This window comes from Vitis riparia, chromosome 14, assembly GCF_004353265.1.
Source record: "Vitis riparia cultivar Riparia Gloire de Montpellier isolate 1030 chromosome 14, EGFV_Vit.rip_1.0, whole genome shotgun sequence".
NCBI classification, from domain to species: domain Eukaryota; kingdom Viridiplantae; phylum Streptophyta; class Magnoliopsida; order Vitales; family Vitaceae; genus Vitis; species Vitis riparia.
Genome location: NC_048444.1, coordinates 2,377,886 through 2,398,314, shown reverse-complemented (window position 1 = coordinate 2,398,314; position 20,429 = coordinate 2,377,886). Strand labels below are relative to the sequence as shown.

General features: G+C 34.6%; 2 protein-coding genes across 8 annotated transcripts; both read left to right on the top strand.

The window, feature by feature from the left end:
• Positions 1-6,529: 6,529 nt before the first annotated feature.
• Positions 6,530-12,938, top strand: LOC117931306 (protein root UVB sensitive 4). Of its 6 annotated transcripts, none has more exons than XR_004654018.1 (12): positions 6,534-7,078; positions 7,692-7,838; positions 8,135-8,281; positions 8,661-8,723; positions 8,809-8,885; positions 9,294-9,399; positions 11,351-11,453; positions 11,530-11,723; positions 11,828-11,893; positions 12,087-12,348; positions 12,465-12,549; positions 12,670-12,938. XR_004654018.1 is itself a non-coding variant. In XM_034852252.1 (10 exons), exons 1-10 carry the CDS (start codon positions 6,632-6,634, stop codon positions 12,115-12,117), a joined length of 1,386 nt encoding a protein of 461 aa, XP_034708143.1. In that variant the 5' UTR covers positions 6,530-6,631; the 3' UTR covers positions 12,118-12,217. The 6 variants fall into 6 exon arrangements, 2 of the variants coding, with proteins under 2 accessions (XP_034708143.1, XP_034708142.1); XR_004654019.1 differs by having other exon boundaries at positions 6,536-7,078; positions 11,575-11,723; XR_004654020.1 differs by lacking the exon at positions 11,828-11,893 and having other exon boundaries at positions 6,532-7,078.
• A 4,055-nt stretch (positions 12,939-16,993) lies between these two features.
• LOC117930257 (homeobox-leucine zipper protein HAT5) lies at positions 16,994-19,632 on the top strand. 2 transcript variants are annotated; one of them, XM_034850824.1, is made up of 4 exons: positions 16,994-17,506; positions 17,785-17,918; positions 18,227-18,466; positions 18,990-19,632. In XM_034850824.1, the coding sequence occupies exons 1-4, from the start codon at positions 17,440-17,442 to the stop codon at positions 19,350-19,352; spliced, it is 804 nt and encodes a 267-aa protein (XP_034706715.1). In that variant the 5' UTR covers positions 16,994-17,439; the 3' UTR covers positions 19,353-19,632. The 2 variants fall into 2 exon arrangements, with proteins under 2 accessions (XP_034706715.1, XP_034706714.1); XM_034850823.1 differs by having other exon boundaries at positions 16,994-17,524.
• Positions 19,633-20,429: the final 797 nt, after the last annotated feature.

The following is a 20,429-nucleotide window of genomic DNA, read 5'->3' as shown; positions in this document are numbered from 1 at the left end:
TTTATTTGCTCGAATTTCAATATTTGAAATTAGTATATAGTATATACAACATTTTTGTAATTAGGATATGATAAAAGTATCAAACCGATGAAGGCATTGTTGCTGGCCGACAGCACTACTGCTCACTGCAATCCAATCCAAACCCACGTGTGATATGAGAATTGGAGAAGTGGGTGTGCTGCGTTTATAGCCTTATTGACCACATGGGCGGTCACTGCAATTCAATCCAATCGTGTGATTTGACAACTGGGTGTGCTGCGTTTATACCCTTATTGACCAAATCGGCGCCAATGCAAATCCAGTTCAATACCACGTGTGATTTCGAGGACTGGGTGTGCTGCTGCGTTTATAACCTTATTGACCAAATCGGTGGGGGTGGTGAACCCAGTCGAAGCATTTGTATTATTGTATATATATATATATAGATGGCTTGAACCTCCCATCATCCATGGAGTGGAATGGATGGAGTTGGTAGTAGTGATGAAGTCAATGCTGCATAAGCTTGAAGAAGTTGGGTTTCCTCACGAACATATATGCACAGGCCTCACCACTTGCTCTTTCTCTTCCTTTGAGTCTCTCTCCTCTCGTGCAAAAGGAAAAGGGCTTTACTACCATTGGTATCATGACGGGTGTGCTTTGGGTTTTTGAAGGGGCTCGGACCGTTGGGTTGATGATTAACCCTATTCAATCGGAATTATGAAATAACCAACCAGGAATTCACTTCTAATTTGAGGTATTTAACTTAAATCCAGCCTTTTTTCTTTAAGGTCAACCTGAGTTATGTTGGTAGAGTGTTATAATTCAAAATCTATATACATTTATATGAAAATCTAAATAGTAAAAAGATAAAATTTTAAGATAACAATAAAAATATAAAAATAAATTTATATATCTTTTAAAAATAATAATAAAGAAGCATATATTATGATAAAAATTTTATATTTTTCATAAAATAAAAAATAAAAAATACTATTATTATATATATATAATCTGTCCTGGGAGTCCATGGTATATGGTGGAATGAGACATCAATGGAGAATATAATCTGTTTGGTGCTCCATAAGTAGCTGGATTTCTTCAGTAGCAGATTTGGTTGGTAGAGGATCAATCTTTTTACAACAGAAGATCTTATGAAAGGGATCTGCAGCAATAAGATAACCCATGTTCTTTGAATAGACTTTGAAGTCCCTACTGATAATCCTAGCTCTCCAATGCTTGATCTGGTTGATAAGTGGTTCAGCATAAATATCAGGTTGTTCAAGAGGGCAAAATAGTAGGGTTGGTCTTCTATTATGATAATAAAAAGAAATATAGTGTTGTGCTGGGAGAAGACTGTCATCTGAGATCCATTTTGGAGCTTTGCTGATGATGATGGCATCAACAAACTTCTTATTCATCTTAAAACCTTGAATTAGCCCTAATGCTACATTTCTTCCAAAATTATTTGCTTGGTTGGGGTTTAAGCAAACCAGTTGGTGGACTAGTCCATAATCTAGAAGTAATTCTGGAGTCACGATTAATTCCTCATTCTTAAAAGAGAGACTGATTGACTGATAGTACTGGTAGTACTGCAAATCTAGGCAAACCTTGTTGATAGTAAAGTTTCGATTGCATTTGCAAACAAACTTCCTGATGCCTTGCTGGTGAAAAAGAGGTTCTTCAAGAAATATGCAAATCTTAGAACCATCAAACTCCATATCTTTTACTAGTTTTAGGCCTGGGACATGTAGACCAGCTATGGCTATAAATAAATATGGAGGTCTTGAAGATAGGCAGAGAAAGAGCAAGTTGTTCATAGAACATGCCAGTCGACATCATGCACACATCCATGATGTTTCACCAGCATATGATAATCATGAAGCTTAAAGCAAATGACTCATCATGGCAGAGGACTTCACTACAAAGAATAATTTCTAAAAACATCAATGATAGCTACTTGACATCCCAATGTTTTCACATTTGAAATGAACCCCAATTATTTTCTACCAGCAGTCAGATCTCCATTAATACAATGTAGAAAATAACATGCCCTCTAGAATAAATCAAGCTTTTCTCCATCCATTGCAAAATTTTCTGATTCTTAATTGTTTGGGGTTGAACCAAATGCAAAGAACTGTAATCACTGTCACTTCCAAACTCAGAGACCACAGACTTGGGAAATGTTTTTGCCCAGGCTGACCAGGATTCCAGTAAAATGTCTCTGTTTTAAATATTAAGATACAGTTTTTCGTAACACTTTTTCCATCAGCACAAATAAGGAACCATCATCTCAGGAGCATCAAGGGATCATTTGATTTACATGAACTCCATGTTTTATAGAGCCCATCAGTGACTAAAATCCACCACTTGATGGGGGTCAAGTGTACAAAATATGAACCAGAAACTTCAAGTTTTAACCATCAGATTTAAATTCCTAATAGAAACAGGTTGTAAAGTTTTCCACCAAGTTTAATCAAAATCACATCTGAAAAATTATTATATCAAGCTCATTTTAGACTTTTAACGCACTTCTTTATGACTAAGGATATCCCCACCCCCACCCCCACAAGGGTTTGACGCATAGGGGAAATCCTAGCATGTTTTAAGAGAAACCAAGAACCCATGCATTCTGAATTATATAGTAACTCATTATACAACTGATAAATAATGCTGGGAAATTGCTTATTCTCACCATTTCCCAATGGGGAAAATGGGGCTTGGACCTTAAGCAAATCCGAATGACTTTTGAGAAAGTCAACTAATTCTAGTTTTCTTTCCAAAGTCCTGCTCATTTCCTACAAATCACAAAGACTTTTATAAACAGTTAAGGAGTTAGTGTCAATAGAGGAAGGATTTGTGGGGAAGGAATCCTCCATAGAAGGTAGAGAACTCAAACTGGTTTCATTATCCCAGTTAGGGATGGATTGCTTAGGGATTGCTGAAGGAATTGGATCTTTGGAAAAGCTGCAAGAACCTGCAACTTCAAAATGTTCATGATAAAGTGGCATGAATTTCTCAGAAAGAGCTGGATGAGATTTCTTAGAGTCTGGAGATTTCTTAATGGGCCTAAGAGGTTGTTTTTCTTTTTTGAGGGCCATAATCTTGTGAATCCTGCAAAAATTCACAAGTTAAGAAATCAGGGATTGAGTTATTTTCTCCTTTAATATACTCATTTTGAAAATCAAAATTGCTTATAATAGCTTACCATCTAGCAAAAATATGCTTAGAAGCTATATTCTTAACATCCTTTCGTAAAACTGATTTTTCAGATTTGCAATCAACTCTTAATAAAAACGTTTGATTTAAAAGATCATCTTGAAATTTTGAAATGCATAAAACAATGCTTAAAATCTCTTTTTTAGTGGCATTGTAGTTGAGTTCGACATTATTCCAAGTTCCTAAAGTATACCTCACCAACTTTTCTTGGTTATCCATTCTTTGCTTAAGAACCCCACCATAACCTATGTCTGAGGCATCGGTCTCAACAATTTTAAAGGCTTCTGGATCAGCTAGGGCAAGACATGGTAGAGTCTTGACCCTGGATTTAACTATCTTGACAACCTTGGTGTGATCCTCATTCCATGGAACAAGATTTTTCTTAAGTCTTTGTCTCAAAGGAGCACAAAGTTGGTTTAAATCTTGAATAAAGTCTGACACATAATTAAGGCTTCTTAAGAAACGTTGTAATTGTTTCTTATCCTTAATTTCATCAGGAAACTTATCAGCAAACTCTATTGACCTTTGAATTGGGGTAATGGTTCCTTGATGAATATGATGACCTAGGAATCTAATCTTAGTCTGAAACAGGTTAATCTTAGTGGTTGACAAGCTTAAACCATTACTCTTGACAATCTGAACAAACTTATTGAGATGTTTCCAATGCTGCTCTACAAAATCAGAGTACACTAACACATCATCAATATAGAAGATGATGAAATCAGAAGACTGGTTAAAGATTTCATTCATTATGTTCTGGAATTCTGAAGGTGCATATATATATATATATGGTTTCAGATTAAAAGAAATTGCAATCGAGAAAGACGTATACCATAACTTTATAGTGCATTCATCTAAGCACTCACAATGCTTGAACACAATGGGAGTTAATGGACGCGACCAACCTTACTAACCTTCTAATTTGCTAACAATCTCCCCTCAACGAGACCCTTATGGTTCAAACTCATGACCTTAACTCTAATACCACTTGTAGAACTTCAGACGCTATCAATTCTCCTAAAAACAATTCATGTTAGATAAGACACATATCGTACCTTTATAGTGCATTAACCTAAGAGCCCACAACGCTCGAATACAAGATAAGTTGATGGACACAACCAACCCTTCAATCTGCCAACAATTATAAATATTATAAAAACAATAATTGAGTTTTATAAATATATTCCATATATATATTTTTTTAAAAGTGAGAAAAATTTCAAAAAAACCTATTTTTAATAATTTAATTTTCTTTCTTTTGAAATTTTCATAGATTAACAAATTTTCACTATTTTCTTTGCTTATTAATTTTCTTTTCTATATTTTTTCAAACTTTATAATAATCAAATATAGTTTTAAATAGTCTAATCATAATAAAAAAACTAATAAAAATAAATTTTAGAATAAAAGATTGTAACAAAAAAGGAAAAAAATCTTATATTATATCAATAGTTCATAATTGATAAACAAACCATTTAAGAAGTAATCCTAAAGGAAAAAAAATAAATATTATAAATCAAATAAATAAAATTATTCATAATTATAATTTTATTGTATTAAAGAACTAATAAGAATAAAAAAAATTATTTAAAAAAATGAATTTCAATATTAATAAATTAAAATAGAGGTTGATTCATTGTAGTTCACATAAATCAATTAGGAAAGAGGTTTTTTCTTCATAATTTTAATTTTATTATTTGATTTAATAATGAAATTTTGATTCAAAAAGGATAAATTTTAGTATAAAATGCATTTAATATAGGCTAATCTCTTCAATTTGAATTATGTTCTATGTCAAATATCAAATGCAAATTTCAAATCTTACTTTTTTTTCACTATTTGCATTTCATCTCTTTCTTAAATTTTGTTTTCCTATATTTAGTTCTTTGAAACTTTGAGCAAAAATTTAGAAGAAAAGCCAAAAAGAAAAATTATGGTCTTATTTGTTAACTATTTTTTAAAATAATTTTGAAAAATAATTTTTTGAGACCGATATTTTGTAGAACAAAATTCTGTTTTTAGTTTGAAATATTTTAAAACTATTTTTAATATTTTTAAATATGTTTTAAAAATATATATTTTATATTCAATGCTTTATTTTTAATCATTCGATATGCTTGTACAATTGTTTTATAAAAAATTCTAAAAAAACATGTGAAAATAACAAAAAATAATAAAAAATATTTTTTTTAAACACTATGTTTTCTGTTTTTAAGAAGAGAAAACGAAACAGTTTTCAAAAATTAATTTTTTGAAAACCTTATTTGGTAACTATTTTTTGAATCAGTTATGAAAAATAGTTTTTAAGAATAGTTTTTGAAAATTGTTTTCTAATGTTTTATAGAACAAAAGTCTGTTTAAAACCTAAAATTATTTTTAATATGTTTTTAATATTTTTAAATATGTTTTAAAAATAAATTTTATGTCTATAACTTTATTTTTAATCATTATAGATGTTTTATATAATTATTCTTTAAAACAACTCTTAAATAATAATTGGAAATAATTAAAAGAAGTTATCTGGAAACACCATATTTATGTTTTATGAGAAAAAAAAGAAAAAAAAATATAAAACAATTTTTGATTACTAAACGTATTTTTTAATTTTTTTTAAAACAATTACCAAACATACCTTTTATATATATATATATATATATATATATATATATATATATATATACTATCTCTTTTATAACTTTCAATTACTTTTTTCAAATACCCATCAATTACAACTTCTATATTTTTTTTCACCTTCTTACAAATTATTGTGAAAAATATTTGTTTTAATTAAAAATAAACTCTCCTAAGAGTTCGTTTTACTATGTTTTTATGAAAACATCGTATTTTTAGAAAAAAAAAAAAGTTTAGATGTTTAATAAAATTAAAAAATACTTTTAAATTTTAAAAAAATTATTTATAATATTAAAAATTTATTTATAATATATTTTGAAAAAACATTTGATAAGTGATTTTCCTAAAAATACTTAAAAAAAAACTTTTTGAATAATAATGCTTGTCAAACTCACTTTTATTTACATTGAAATCCTAAAACTTGAGAATTTACATATTTTTAGTAAGTAATACATTAAATCAACATAAAATTAGAATTAAAATTTTTACCAAAAAGGGGTATTTAATTATTTATACCTATTTTTGGGAAAGAATTCAGTGGGGGTTCAATATCTTGGGACACGTAAGTAGTACATACGTGGAGATATTGTTGCCATGTCATAAATGGTTTCTATTTTAAGCAGTAAGTAATAAACAAAAATTATTAACCAATCAATGCCTCCCACATCATGCCACGTTCGATTGGTTTGGCCAAAAGGGGGCCATTCCTGTCCTCTGGCTCTGTTGTCTTAAACCCTAAACCCTCGTAACACAAACAGAGCTCCCATTGACTAAAACCCATATCCAAAAATCGTCTATAATTCTCATGCAATCCACCTTATACATCCCTTCAGACTCTTACTGCTTTTCATGTCCCCGGCAGGCACCTTTCAAACTCCGACGCCCACAATTCCTCACCAAGACCCTAGGTTCCTCAAATTCTCTGAAAACTTCCTGCGAGCATGAATTTGAAGGCGTGGACGGACCTATCAGCACGGCACGCCTCCCGGTCGTGATTCGGCGGTGGGGTCGAGTTTCTCGGTACTTCTGGAACGGAAGTGAAAGTCGCCTACAGTTAGTTCGTGTAGACGGAGGGGCTTCATCATTGTGTTTGAATTTTGATGATGGGTTGAATAATTTGTTTGCATTGTGTAGCTCTGCTGTTAGGGACTTCTTTATTCCTCAGAGAGTGAGTAAGAATTATATGGATTATGTGAAGTGGAAGTTTCTGCATCGGGTTTTCAGTTCCGCGCTCCAGGTTCTTGCTACTCAGGTAAGGGTTGTGCACTGCTCTGGGTTTGCGTAGAAAGAAATGATTGAAATTTGGGTTGTGTTTGTTTCCAAAGAAAAGGTTTTCCAGGGTAATCTTTTGGCTCGAAGTAATAAATTTGGCTTGTAAAGAAATGCTTGTTTAGCAAAACTTAGCGAAGGAGGAACCCTTTTCCTGGAAAGTTGCTCCAGTCGAGCTATTTGTAGATTTTGTGAGCCAGAAGGAATCAAATTATGCTCTTTTATGTGAAGCTGAGGTCCCTGGTTAAGAAAAAAGGAAGAAAATTGGAAATTGGTGTGTCAGAGAGAATTCCTGTAAAAACTTTTGGATTAGGGTACAATTTAGATGTTTCAGAGACTGAAGACTGGTTTATAGATAATAGTATATCTATATGAATTGTGCAACGAGTATTCCTGATCAAGGTTCATGGTGTAAGTCTTTTTGAACTATAGAAAATACAAGATATGGCTTATATCTGTAAGTAAGCTTTGTTGTGTTAGTCTATTCATGTGGGAATATGAGTCATCTAATAATTTGTTAATGCATGCATTTAAATGGTCTTCAGATGTTAATTTGGTTTTCATGATTATTTATTGTGGGAATTGTTTGATGCTAGGCAATGTTTCGGGCAATAGGAATTGGATACTCTAGATCCCTCCCGTCAGCTGCTGCCCTGAACTGGGTCTTGAAGGATGGGCTTGGACGGTTATGTAGGTGCATCTACACAGCAAGTCTTGCATCTGCTTTTGATACCAATTTGAAGGTATAACACCTAATGCCTCTGAAATTTGCAGTCTTAGACTCTCACCAATTAGTTCTATTTATTTGTATTTAATTGATGCAATGTTGCAATTCCAAACCATTGGATGAAAATAATTGTACATTTCATAGACGATAAAAAAACCTGGAACAACAAGAAATGCCATAATGTGGAGATCTGTTCTTGATAATTACCAAAGAGTAAAGAAAAGAAAAAGGAAAATTGCAGCAATTTGTGCTTTAGAATGTATTGCAAAAATTGTTGATACACTAATTAATTTTCTTTTGCCTCTTTTGAAGAGAGTTAGGTTCTCAACATCTGTCCTGTTCAGTTTGAGCATTGGAGTTGAGTTGTTGACTCCTGCATTTCCTAATTACTTCTTGCTCCTTGCAACAATTGCTAACATAGCAAAACAAGTAACCGTCGCATGCTACCTAGCAACTGGTGTAAGCTTTCTGGCCTCAACTATCTGTTTACGGTCTTTCTGTGAGACATGCTGTCATGACTTAAAATTCTTTGCCATAGAGATGAACTGATGTCACATTAGAATTAGTTATCTTCTTGCCCAGTTGTAAGTCCCATGTGAATTAGAACAATGACCCTATCAAAACATGACATGTAGTTCAATATTCGTGCTTGAGCACATGGTAGTAGATCTTTGCCCATGGTTATTTTTAAACCCCAAAAATCAATTTTTAAATGCACTTGGGTTATTAGAACATATATGCCTGCCTACTTGTCAAAAATTTCTTCTTGTGAATGATTCATAAATTTTGGTACTAGATTTTTCTGTGGCGATTTAATATTATCACATTGTATTAGCAGTCTGCTGTTCATCGAAGTTTTGCGATTGCAGATAATCTTGGTGAAGTTTCTGCAAAGGCACAGGTTGGTTATAACTTTGCTAGCATACTTCTTGTATGTCTTGGATGTCTTTCGTAAATGAAATATATGATCTTTGGTTTTGGTTCAGATTCAAATGGTGTGCTTTGATAACCTTGGTCTCATGCTTGCTGCAGTTTTGAATATACTGTGCAAGAATAACCAAAGGTTTGCCTTTACCGTCTCCTGAATTGAATTAATTGCTATTATGAAATTGCGAATATTCTATGAATTAATACTTTTGACCTGTTCCCATGAGACCTATATATATATATGTGTGTGTGTGTGTGTGTCCGTGTGTGTGATTGACAAGTAGCAAGAAATATATATTGACATTTTGAGTGTTTTTTGCATGTGGTTCTTGTTCATATTAATATAAATACAAAAATGGTAAATAAATATAATTTCAAAATCGAAGTTGATTGAAGAAAATGTTAAGATCTTTCAGTATGTATGTTTTTACTTTAATGGCAAAAATAAGCCCTCCTTTTTGGCCTGCAGGAGTATAAATGGTTTTTGATTCTTTTACGATAAAAACCTTGTCAATACTCCGCTAACTTCTTATTGATGTGCAAGATTGTTAGCAGGTTTACCTTTTGTTGTATACCCAATTTTTTCAGCAATTGACCTTTTTGGGATTTATCAAGGACTCAAACATGTCCACTTGCAAACATTAACTAAGGTTGGTTTTTCTGTTGTTCTTCACTATTTCTCTGAGTTTATATGCATTCCCCTTAATGGTTGTGTCAAAATATTGTGTGAATGGCCGAATTCCTTAGCCTTGAGTTTTGTATATTATATATAGACTTTACAAAGATGCTATACATGGAAAGCAAATAAAAGTAAATAAATCCCCGCATGATTCTATCCCTATACATGTAAACTATAATTTGTCAAATAATATATGCTAACTGTACAGAATAATATATGGAGAAATAAGGAAACAATTGTGGGCTAAAATGAGGAAAGAATTGTGGGCTAAAATAAGGAAAGAAGTGTGGACAGCAAAGCTGTCTTTTGACAGCCCCCTCAAATTGATGCAGGTTGATCAACAAGCATCAATTTGCTACTTAGCAAGCAATATCGATGATGAGGTAGAGCCTTGGTGAAGATATCAGCAATTTGTAAGTCAGTGGAAATATGTGGAAGAGTGATAACACGAGCTTCAAAGGCTGCACGGATAGAGTGACAGTCCACTTCAATATGCTTTGTGCGCTCATGATAGACAGGATTGGCCGTGATTTGAATAACACTTGTATTATTGGCATGTAGAGGTGTAGGATCGGTCTCAGAAAAATCTAACTCCGCAAGCAAAGCTCAAAGCCAAATGATTTTAGAATAAGCAAGAGACATCGTCCGGTACTCAGATTCCATAGATGACTTAGAGATTCTGTCTTGCTTCTTACTTTTCACAAACATCTTAAACTAAAACTCCCAACGAAGATAGTTTTTGCCATTGAAACGAACAATAGAATATTCTCCAGACATTACGAAGACAGAAATAGCCTAGGAAACAAAAAAAAACATCGTCAAAGAGCCTAAATCTGATAACAAACCTCCAAATAATCGAAGATCTCCAAGAGCCTAGAAGCGAAGAAACCCAAAGAAAACTCCAAGATCACACCACAGATGTGTTGTCACAACCACCAAAAAAAAAAAAAAAAAAAGAACCCAAAAGTTGGGCTAGAGTCTGAGAGCTACTAGGGCTAAATCCGAGAGCCACTAGGGCTAAATCCGAGAGCCCCTAGGGCTAAATCTGAGAGCCCCTAGGGCTAGATCCGAGAGCTGCTAGGGCTAGATCCGAGAGCCGCTAGGGCTAGATCCGAGAGCCGCTAGGGCTAAATCTGAGAGCCCCTAGGGCTAAATCCGAGAAAACCCAAAGAAAAACTAGAAAGCGTTTAAACTCTAGGTTCAAAACACAAGCTCTGATACCATGTCAAAATATTGTGTGAATGACCGAATTCCTTAGCCTTGAGTTTTGTATATTATATATAGACTTTACAAAGATGCTATACATGGAAAGCAAATAAAAGTAAATAAATCCCCGCATGATTCTATCCCTATACATGTAAACTATAATTTGTCAAATAATATATGCTAACTGTACAGAATAATAAATGGAGAAATAAAGAAACAATTGTGGGCTAAAATGAGGAAAGAATTGTGGGCTAAAATAAGGAAAGAAGTGTGGACAGCAAAGCCGTCCTTTGACAGGTTGGTCATCCCATTTTTTTTTCAGCAGTCATCCTCAGAGCACACATTCCTGTTGGTAGAGATTTACCAGCAACTACCACTTTTGCTTGTACCTTTACCCTGCAAATTCGATTTGCTTCTCACAATTATCCTTTTTTAATGTACATTTCATATGCCCATTTTACTTGTGAATACCACAGGATGGGTTCAAAACTTTTCTGCAAACTAGTTATTAAGTCCTTGCTTGCTCTAACAGCACCACCCTTGGTCCCAAAAAATTAAAAATAAATCTAACCCTGCCACAGGACAAATTATTTGATGAATTGGATGATCCTCTATTATATATGCACACAGTTTTTCACTGTACATGGGCTGTGGGGGGTGGGGGTGTTGGTATTATTGAAAATTCATCACCTCACTAATTCAATTTTGTTTTCCAGGATAGGCTAGAGATTATCTTAAATATGTGGATTCAGTTGGGATATGTCCCTTCACCTGCAGAAGTGAGTAAAGAGGAGGGCATCAGTTTTCCTTGGAGTAAAGGTTAGATCTCACCCCGTTTGTTTTTCCTTGACTCTGCTTCAGCATTTTGATATCAAGCTGTTCTCAAATTAAGTAGATATCAATGATGGAGCTTACAGCCTAACAGTGAGGTCTGGTTCAGGGAGAGAACTGTGGCCTATCAGAATTGGTTGCTTGGATCCCAAGGGTCGACTACCAAAGTTATCAATGTTGATGATGCAGTCATTACGTAGTGAGGATTTCTACTTCATATGCATGGAAGCCTGTAGGGGATTGACAAGGCCTGAGCAGGTGAGTGTACAAATGATGCTCTGTCCTGAATTCTAGCAATAGTTCTTAGAATACCAAACTTATCATTACATTACCTTATTGTTTCTCTGTTGCTGAAATTCTAGCACGGTATTCTCCTTTGTTTACGGGAAGGAGCAAGCACTACAGATGTCATCAGTGGTTTGTTGCAGGTAGAAGGAATTTTGTTTTAGAAACCAAGCAAATCAACAATATGGATGATTTAAGTTTTGATACATGGACCATTATCTTTCCATTAGGCTATCATGGTTTGGTTACACTGACTAAAAGAAAAGTTGGCCTATAGACCTTCTTGATTGATGTTTATGATAATCTTAAATTTCTTATGTTTAAAACTTAGTGCAGGCATGCTATGTCCGGAAAAAGCTCCTGTTAAACAGGACCAGGTGGAAGAACATTGTAGAAGATTGTGACACCTCAGACACATTTGTTCGAGAGTGGTTTAAAGTGGTTGAAGATAGCAAGCAATCTGCCAAAAGAGATTTGAATCTGCTTAATGAAGAGATGCTACGTTTAGGGTGGACTGTTAAAAACATTTTACTGAGCGCAGAGGAGCAAGTCAAATATAGATTTGTAGATGACTGAAGATGTTTATAGGCTTTTAAAGGTTAGTGGGCTTCCCTTTATCCCATTGAAAATTTTGGATGTGGAAGTACAAAAATGTGTGTTTTTCTGTGATGTGCCACATTGATTTTTCCTCTCCCATATATTTATCTATACCAGTTTGAGAAACGGGAGACGTTTCCAGTTGATATACGGTTGCCAATTACCTTGCAATTGCCCATTTTTCCAAGTAAAATACATTTTGGTGAGCCCCTTTACAAATTTGATTATGTTGCTCAACCTCACTTTTGCATTTTAAATTTGGAAAGAGTTATCATAATCCTTGCGCAGATCTCTCACAATTTTGGTTATCTGTTCATTGCAGTCCATTTCTAAATGAATAACGCCTGTTTTTCAATTACCTTGTGGAGATGCAGTAGAGGGATCTTTAGTTTAGCAAAATTATGTCAGATGCTGCTCTACACATATGGGTACTCAGGTTCTATGGGAACTTGGATCACCAAATTCCAAAGCAAAAACTGCACCTGAAAATTTATTCTCCCTGTTAAGTTTGATGGATCTTCTTTTAAACTTTGTGCTAATTGCATGTGTTAAATATGATACTGAATATATGTCAATTGAATTCCTTCTAAACGGACACGTCGGTCTGTCGTATAATTGTGTCTTGATCCAGCATAAGGAATCAATAGGGCATGGCCACTGGGGCTCACTGAGCCCACTTTGATATATAGAGACATCCTACAACTGATATAATTGTGTCCTTGTTCTAGCTTTCTTGTATAGTCATAGCTAACTACTTGGCACCCCCTCAACCAGCCAACCCCCACAAGTGAATACATCCAAAGCCCACAATGTTCCCCCAATCTCATCCATGCCAACTACCACATTGATTCAGCACTTACCATCTTTCATTCCCATTACAATTCTTAAGTCTGCCTTTTGATCAAAGCCATTTTAGCTTTTTACATAAGACACACCATGGTGAAAGTTTCCCTGAGTGGTGAGGTATCAACATAGAAACCAAAGTTGGGGTCTCATTAAAATAGTGATGAGTGCAAGTAAAATGGCTGTTGTCAAGACAGGGACATTGGGATAGCTGACAGAGGGTCACCCTCTTCGTAGCATTTGTTTAAAAGACATGGAAGAAAGGAGAGAAAGGAAGAAATAAAAGAAAGAAAGCAAGCAGCACTACCTTATGCTCTCTTACTTTATGACCTTCATCTTTATCATCATGTACATGTACATATTCACTCAACATATCCCAAAAGCATTGTTCCTTCTCAGGTGCCTTTCTCCTTTTTTATGGCTTTTCATAGCCGCCCCCCCTCCCTCCCTCCCATTGGTCGCTCTCTCTCTCTCTTCAAACCTTCCTTCTCATCCCACCTTTCTCTAAAGCTAAACAAGCATGACCCCAAAAAAGAAGTAATCTCCAATCCATTTCCAGTCAAAAGATACCCCCATTTAGTCTCTCACCTTAGGCATGAAGGAAATCAAATAACAATACGACTCCTTGTTCTAAATATCCATGTATATATGATCTCTTTTAGAACCTCTTGTGGACATATTTGACAATTGCACTTTATAGTTACCTTTCTACTTAAGAGTCTAATCATACAAATACTAAAACCCTCTTTTTCTAACTCCTCTTTGCTTTTGAATTGACATTAATTTTTAATCCATCCTTGTTTTCTTAGGCTTATATTAATTGTTTCTACATGACAAACCCACCCAGCCAAATTTTATTGCATCTCTCTCAGACTCATGCATAGATCTAGCAAATGTTTTAGAATTCATGTTCATATGAGATTCTCTTATGGCACCATGTCAAACCATTGAATTCAATAAATGCCCACTTGAATTATACTTCAATTTATTCTTGTTTCTTAAAGGCTAAGTCTTGGATCACCCATCTCATGATCCTCTAGTAGCACATCAGGTAGACAATTTGTATAAACCACACATTCTAATATAGAATATTCATAATCCTACTGGCTTTCCATTTAGATCTAAATTTTGAGATGCTGATTGTCTCATAACAATCATCAGATAAATTCAGGGTATCATAAATGATAGGATTTAACCTCAAGACTCTGTCATTTACTGATATTACACTTCCCACTATCATAAATGGTAGGATTTAACCTCGAGACTATGTGTCATTTACAGATCTTACATTTCCCTGTCTTAGCTTTAACCGATTGGAATATCCTGAGGGGCAGTGATTAGAGTTATAAGCATATGGAAGAACAAAAAAAATATTGTGATTGTTTCCTTGATTCCCATTTCTCATGTAAAAAATGATGGTAGATGAGGGAGATGGAAATTATTTTCCTTGAGATTCTTGGGTGTTGTTATCTTTTGGGGAGGAGTGAAAACCCATTCTCTTCTTTGTTGGAAATTATTATTTAATTTCTTCATATATATATATATATTTATTTATTTTAATGGGTGATGATAGATATTCCCACATTATAAGTCATTGGTGGCCAACTGGCCAACACATGGGAAGTGGTTATATGTATCATAATCCTTTTCAATTTTTATTTTTTATTTTTCTGGTGTTAAATTCTGTTAAATGAAGCTAAATTTTTATCACCGGCCTTTATAATTCAGTGGTATGAGATCTTGATTTAAAATATTGTGATCAGACGGACAAAAAAAGGTTGATGAATATATCTTAATTGTGATCATGTGGACAAGAAAAGATTGACACAGAAATCCTAGTGCATCATGAAACAGTACCAATATTTTTTTTTAAATTAATTAATTAATTTTTCTTTAAATTCTTTATAGAGTGTAAGATAGTTGACTATATTTTTAAATGGTCTTTTTTTTTTCCAAAAAAAAAAAAAAAAATCTTTCCCTGCCTCGTGCTTTTCTTTTTCCTTTTTCCCCACTACAAAAAAGAAAAGATTTGATTCTTTGGGTCCCATTGCTGCGTGGTTCTCCTGTAAGTGCAGTTTCCAGAGGCACGGAACACCATATGATATATTTGATTAAAAAAAAAAAAAATCACCTGTAACGCGTCTTCCTAATATTTGTTGCAATCTCCTATAACCTCAAGCATAACTTCTTTTTAATTTCAGATCGATACGTGAAAATGGAAAATTTTAAAATGAGAGAAAATATATATATATTTTTTATTATTATACATATTTGTATAATTATTTTTTAAAACAATTTTTTAAAAATAAATGAAAACAACTAAAAATATTGTTTGAAAATACTCTATTTTTTATTTTTGAGAACAAAAAAATAGAAAACAAATTTTTGATTGTGAAACATGTTTTTCAATTTTTTTTTTTGTTTTTGAAAATAGAAAATTGTTTTAAAAAACAATCGTCAAACAGGTCTTAAATGTTTGACAGATTTTAGAAAATATTTTTAAAAATTTGAAAATCTGTGTTTTAAAAAAAATACTTATAAATGATTCTTCTAAAAACACACTAAAATATTTTGAATAAAAACACTATCAAATACATTACTAACTTATATTATTTTTCAAGAGAATTTTGAAAAAAATCATTTATAAAGCATTGTTTAGAAATTATTAAATAAAAATAAAAAGTGCTTCCAACATTGCTAAAATCTCTAATTATTGTTAAAAGTAACTAAATAATAATTTGTTTTATTATTATGGGAAATGAGCTTTATATATTGGGGTGTGAATGGATGATAATAGCATAATACTATTCCCATACAGCATTGGAGGACTATTATGTAATTTCCCTTTTTTTTCTTTAAAAAGAAAGGTATGATGTGTTCAAACTTGAGAGCTCTCTTTCAAAATTTTAATGATGCCAGCACAAAGTTTGATAGGTTGACTTTCAGAAAACCACAATTAGTTGTATTAATTCAATTTCAATTATTATTTTTAAAAATTTTTTAATTTTTGGAAAAGGGTGACAGGTGTTTTTAGCTTTTAAAATAATGAGGAATGCCATCTTTTTCAACATTAAAATTTTGATAATATAAAGCACTAGTGTACGAATAGCCTTGACGTGGAAAAAAAAAATCACCCAACATGCTAACCACCGAACCAAACAAGCAAAAAATAAGTGCATAAATAATAAAATTATATATTTTGATAGCTTGTAATAATGGTGGGTGAGAATTATGAAATGGGTGAAAAACGTTGGTAGTGGTGGCTACTTGGAGGACCACTCTGGTTCCCCATATTGGGCACGTGACTGCATCACATTGATACCAAAATAGTAGCTTAATCTTGACTAGAACTAGGCCACGTGGTCTATTGTGTTTGCTTCCTCCGTATCCCCACCCCACTATGTTGTGGACTTATCCATGCATGGTGAAAGTAAAATTTTAAGACATGGAATCAAAGATATCATTCCAATAGTTGATGTCGACCGACTTTGATACAAAGTTACGTGGTTAGTGGTTAGAGATGATAATGAGAAAATGAAAACGGAGAAACCGTTAACCACATAACGCCATCCGACACTGAGCCGACCGGAAAGCATGGGTTCGACTTAAAAAAAATTGTGGCACGGACTCCGATTCTCTTAATCCAGCGGTTCGAATCGCATCTCCCATCCGTCACCCGCGGCGCAAGTTAGTCATTCGCCTCCCCTAGACGAAAATTACAAAAAAAACCCACCTCCGAGGGCTTTTTCCGCCATTTCGCCCTCCGAGGCAGGCCTATAAAACGCAACGCTCTCACCTCGCTCAACTTTAGCTGCGAGGTACACCTTTGCAGAGGCACTGGCCTGAGAGCCTGAGCGCACCCCGACCGACGCTGCCGCCGGAGAATCACCGCCGATCATCAGAATTCAGGATTATACGAACTCTGATGAAGGTGTGACTTCCTCTTCCCTGAACCAAATTTCTGAATTTGTCTTGTGTGTTTTCGTTTGACTCACTCACCGAAATTCTCATCGGAGCTGGGTAAGATTGTTCCTATGATGGGATTTTGCATCTGTCCGTTGGAGACACCGGCACGGCTGCTGTGGAGCACTAGCTTCTTTCGCCACAAGCTCATGATCTTCTGAGTGCCGGAGTAATATATACTATACATATACAGAAACCGAAGTTTACTGTTAAGGCTTCGCCGGAAATTGTAATATCGACGGCGGTGAAATCGCCTGAGATCTAGCTGAGTATACTAAAATCTGAGATGGATTCCTGCCGTCTTTTCTTTGATCCTTCCTCTGGCCACGGGAACATGCTCTTCCTCGGGAACGGTGATTCTCTTTTTCGAGGTCAACTTTCTTTTCTTCCCATTATACCCTTGGTATTTCTCGTTTATTGTTTCCTGCTGTTTGGTTCCCGTGAAATCCGATGAAAACGCATCTCATATACCGTGTTCTGTGTTTTGTTTTAGATTTCTTGAATTTTTATTTGTTTGATTTTCTTATATTTTCTCCGCAACCAAACGGAATTGTAATTTACGTAGCAAGTTTATTTCATTTTATTTTATTTTTAGTTTTCTGCAATGATTTTGTGCTATCGGTTGACACAGGACCAAGATCAATTATGAACATCGAGGAAACCTCGAAAAAGAGGCCATTTTTCACCTCGCCAGAAGACATGTTCGATGAGGAATATTACGACGAACAGATGCCGGAGAAGAAACGTCGCCTCACTCCTGAACAGGTGTGCGTAAATTGCTGAGATTCGATACGTATCTAGAAATATGCCATATTAATCTCAATCTTATAAGCATCGAATTCCCTCGACTTCTTTTTCATTACAGTAATTATTAAATAAGATAAGAATTTTGGGATGTGATTTATGGGTTTTTTTTACTATTGAAATTTGAAGAAAAGAAATTAGAATTTTGAATCTTCTTTTCGTTGATATATTTCGGCAAGCAATTGGGAGTTGGAATCTCATTAAAGAATGATTTGAGGAGTGATGTATCTAGTACTGGCTTGTAACTTTTTGTGGGTAAATTGATTAAGGTACATCTACTGGAGAAGAGCTTTGAGGCGGAGAACAAACTGGAGCCGGAGCGCAAGACCCAGTTGGCCAAGAAGCTGGGATTGCAGCCCAGGCAGGTGGCGGTCTGGTTCCAGAACCGCCGAGCACGGTGGAAGACTAAGCAGTTGGAGAGGGACTATGATCTCCTCAAATCTTCTTATGATTCCCTTGTGTCTGAATATGACTCCATCCTCAAGGAGAAGGAGAAGCTCAAATCTGAGGTATACTAATCTGCATAATTCATATTCACTTATCGAATTTGTAGAGATCCGGTGATTAGATCTTCAAAATTATTGTAACAATCATCCACAATCCGTGATCAATTAGAAAGCATTGTAATTATCATCCATAATCTTTGATAAACTAGAGAAGGATTTGTTTTCTTTTTCCTAGGCTATGTAGTTTCGTTCTGGGTACAAACTCAAGCTTAATCTGCGAGAGATATTGGCAGCCTGTAGGTGATTGGGACCTGCTTTGTATGAGCTTGCACCCGTTAGATTCTTGATATAAGCACAAGGAAAATTTTGATTGATTCTTTTTATATACTGATAGTTGGAAAGAACAGCATCTGTTCTAAACCAAAGAGAGTTTCAAGTAGCAATAGAGGAATATACCTTTGTAGTTTCCTCAAAATATTCTTGGTGTAGGGTGTTTGGGCAAAACTTTCGTGCATCGAGTATTTGTTCCTTTTGTTGTGTGGACCACGCAGTGTGAATGTCGTATGATAATATGGTTGCTCTGCAGGTTGTTTCCTTAACTGAGAAGCTGCAAGCTAAAGAGGTGACTGGAACACCAACATTAACTGTTCAGAAAGTTGAACCACTTCAGGCAGATGCAGCCGACGTGCCACCTGTCCCATGCAGCGTAAAGGTTGAGGACCGCCTGAGTTCTGGAAGTGGCGCAAGTGCAGTGGTCGATGAAGATGGTCCACAGCTCCTGGACAGTGGTGACTCCTACTTCCAAAATGCTGAATACCCTGGATGCTTGGGTGTCCAATCGGAAGAGGATGATGGGAGTGATGATGGGCAGAGTTATTTCTCTGATGCCCTTGTGTTGCCCGAGCACCATCACGAGGAGGGAGAGGCTTTGTTGTGGGTTTGGCCTTAAAATGTCATCAAACTCGTGTTAGTGATTGTTCTTAAGATGGGTGTTTTATTTCTCTTTGCTGTAGTTGCTTAGAAGAAGAAACAAAACTACTACCTAATGGAGATGAAATAACAAAAAAAAAAGAAAAAAAGTGGGGAAGAAAAACAAAAAAAGGTGACCTTTAGGTCAGTAATGGATTTAAAGGCTAAGGTGATGAATAAAATTATGTGTTTTGGTCAATTGGTCATTGGGATGTACTTCAATCTTCCTTTGTGTTCTATTATATTTTAGCTTTTTCCAATTGTCCAATCGTTGTACTGGAATCCGGGCAAGACCCGATCAAAGCTCTATGACATGCTCTTTGTAGAATAATAAAATTTTATTTTAAACTAATACCTGAAGAGGAACCCCCACTATCAATCCAACTATACTTAATTGTGTATGCTTCTCGGATGAAGAGGAACATAGAATCCGAAAATTAACCTGGCACTGGCACTGGCACTGATGAAAAAAAATATATGAAAATTTCATCACTTAGATGGTAGTATATAAGTAGATATTAAATAACTTAAATCAAATTAGTGTTTGAGCATTGATATACTACTCCAGTGGAACCCATGAAGTGGTTGTCGCTTTGATACAGCTAGCTTCCATACAGCCAATCTTATGATATAGCCATTAAGCTTGAGCCCCATGACTAACCCTCTCTTGATTGGAGAGGATAAAAGCATATCCAATGGTCTCTGACCCATTCTATTTTCCATCCATTTTATTTTGTTTTCTAATCTCTTAATATATATATATATATATATATATATATATATATATATATATATATATATATATAAGAGACCCACCTGTCCGAAAAAAATATTCCTAAAGAAACGGTCATTAGCAATAACTTTACGTTTGAAGCAACCTTATTTTTCTATTCCGGACTCAAGTATTGCCTTTGGGCTCACAAATACTGGAATTAAATATAGTTTATCATCTAACCCATTTGTTTAATGAGATGGTCACTTGGTGGAGATCAATCAAAGCATGCGAAGAGAACTTACCTTTGCTCCTGATGTTGAGATGTGGATTCTCTATTGTCGA

Excerpts from the sequence above, each read along its gene's own strand:
- LOC117930257 (XM_034850823.1), top strand. The coding sequence starts at position 17,440 with ATGGATTCCTGCCGTCTTTTCTTTGATCCTTCCTCTGGCCACGGGAAC. Across the intron at positions 17,525-17,784 it reads CGGTGATTCTCTTTTTCGAG|GACCAAGATCAATTATGAAC; the intron begins GTCAACTTTCTT and ends CGGTTGACACAG. Across the intron at positions 18,467-18,989 it reads AGGAGAAGCTCAAATCTGAG|GTTGTTTCCTTAACTGAGAA; the intron begins GTATACTAATCT and ends GTTGCTCTGCAG.
- LOC117931306 (XM_034852251.1), top strand. The coding sequence starts at position 6,632 with ATGCAATCCACCTTATACATCCCTTCAGACTCTTACTGCTTTTCATGT. Across the intron at positions 7,839-8,134 it reads CTTTTGATACCAATTTGAAG|AGAGTTAGGTTCTCAACATC; the intron begins GTATAACACCTA and ends CCTCTTTTGAAG. Across the intron at positions 8,724-8,808 it reads AAGTTTCTGCAAAGGCACAG|ATTCAAATGGTGTGCTTTGA; the intron begins GTTGGTTATAAC and ends GTTTTGGTTCAG.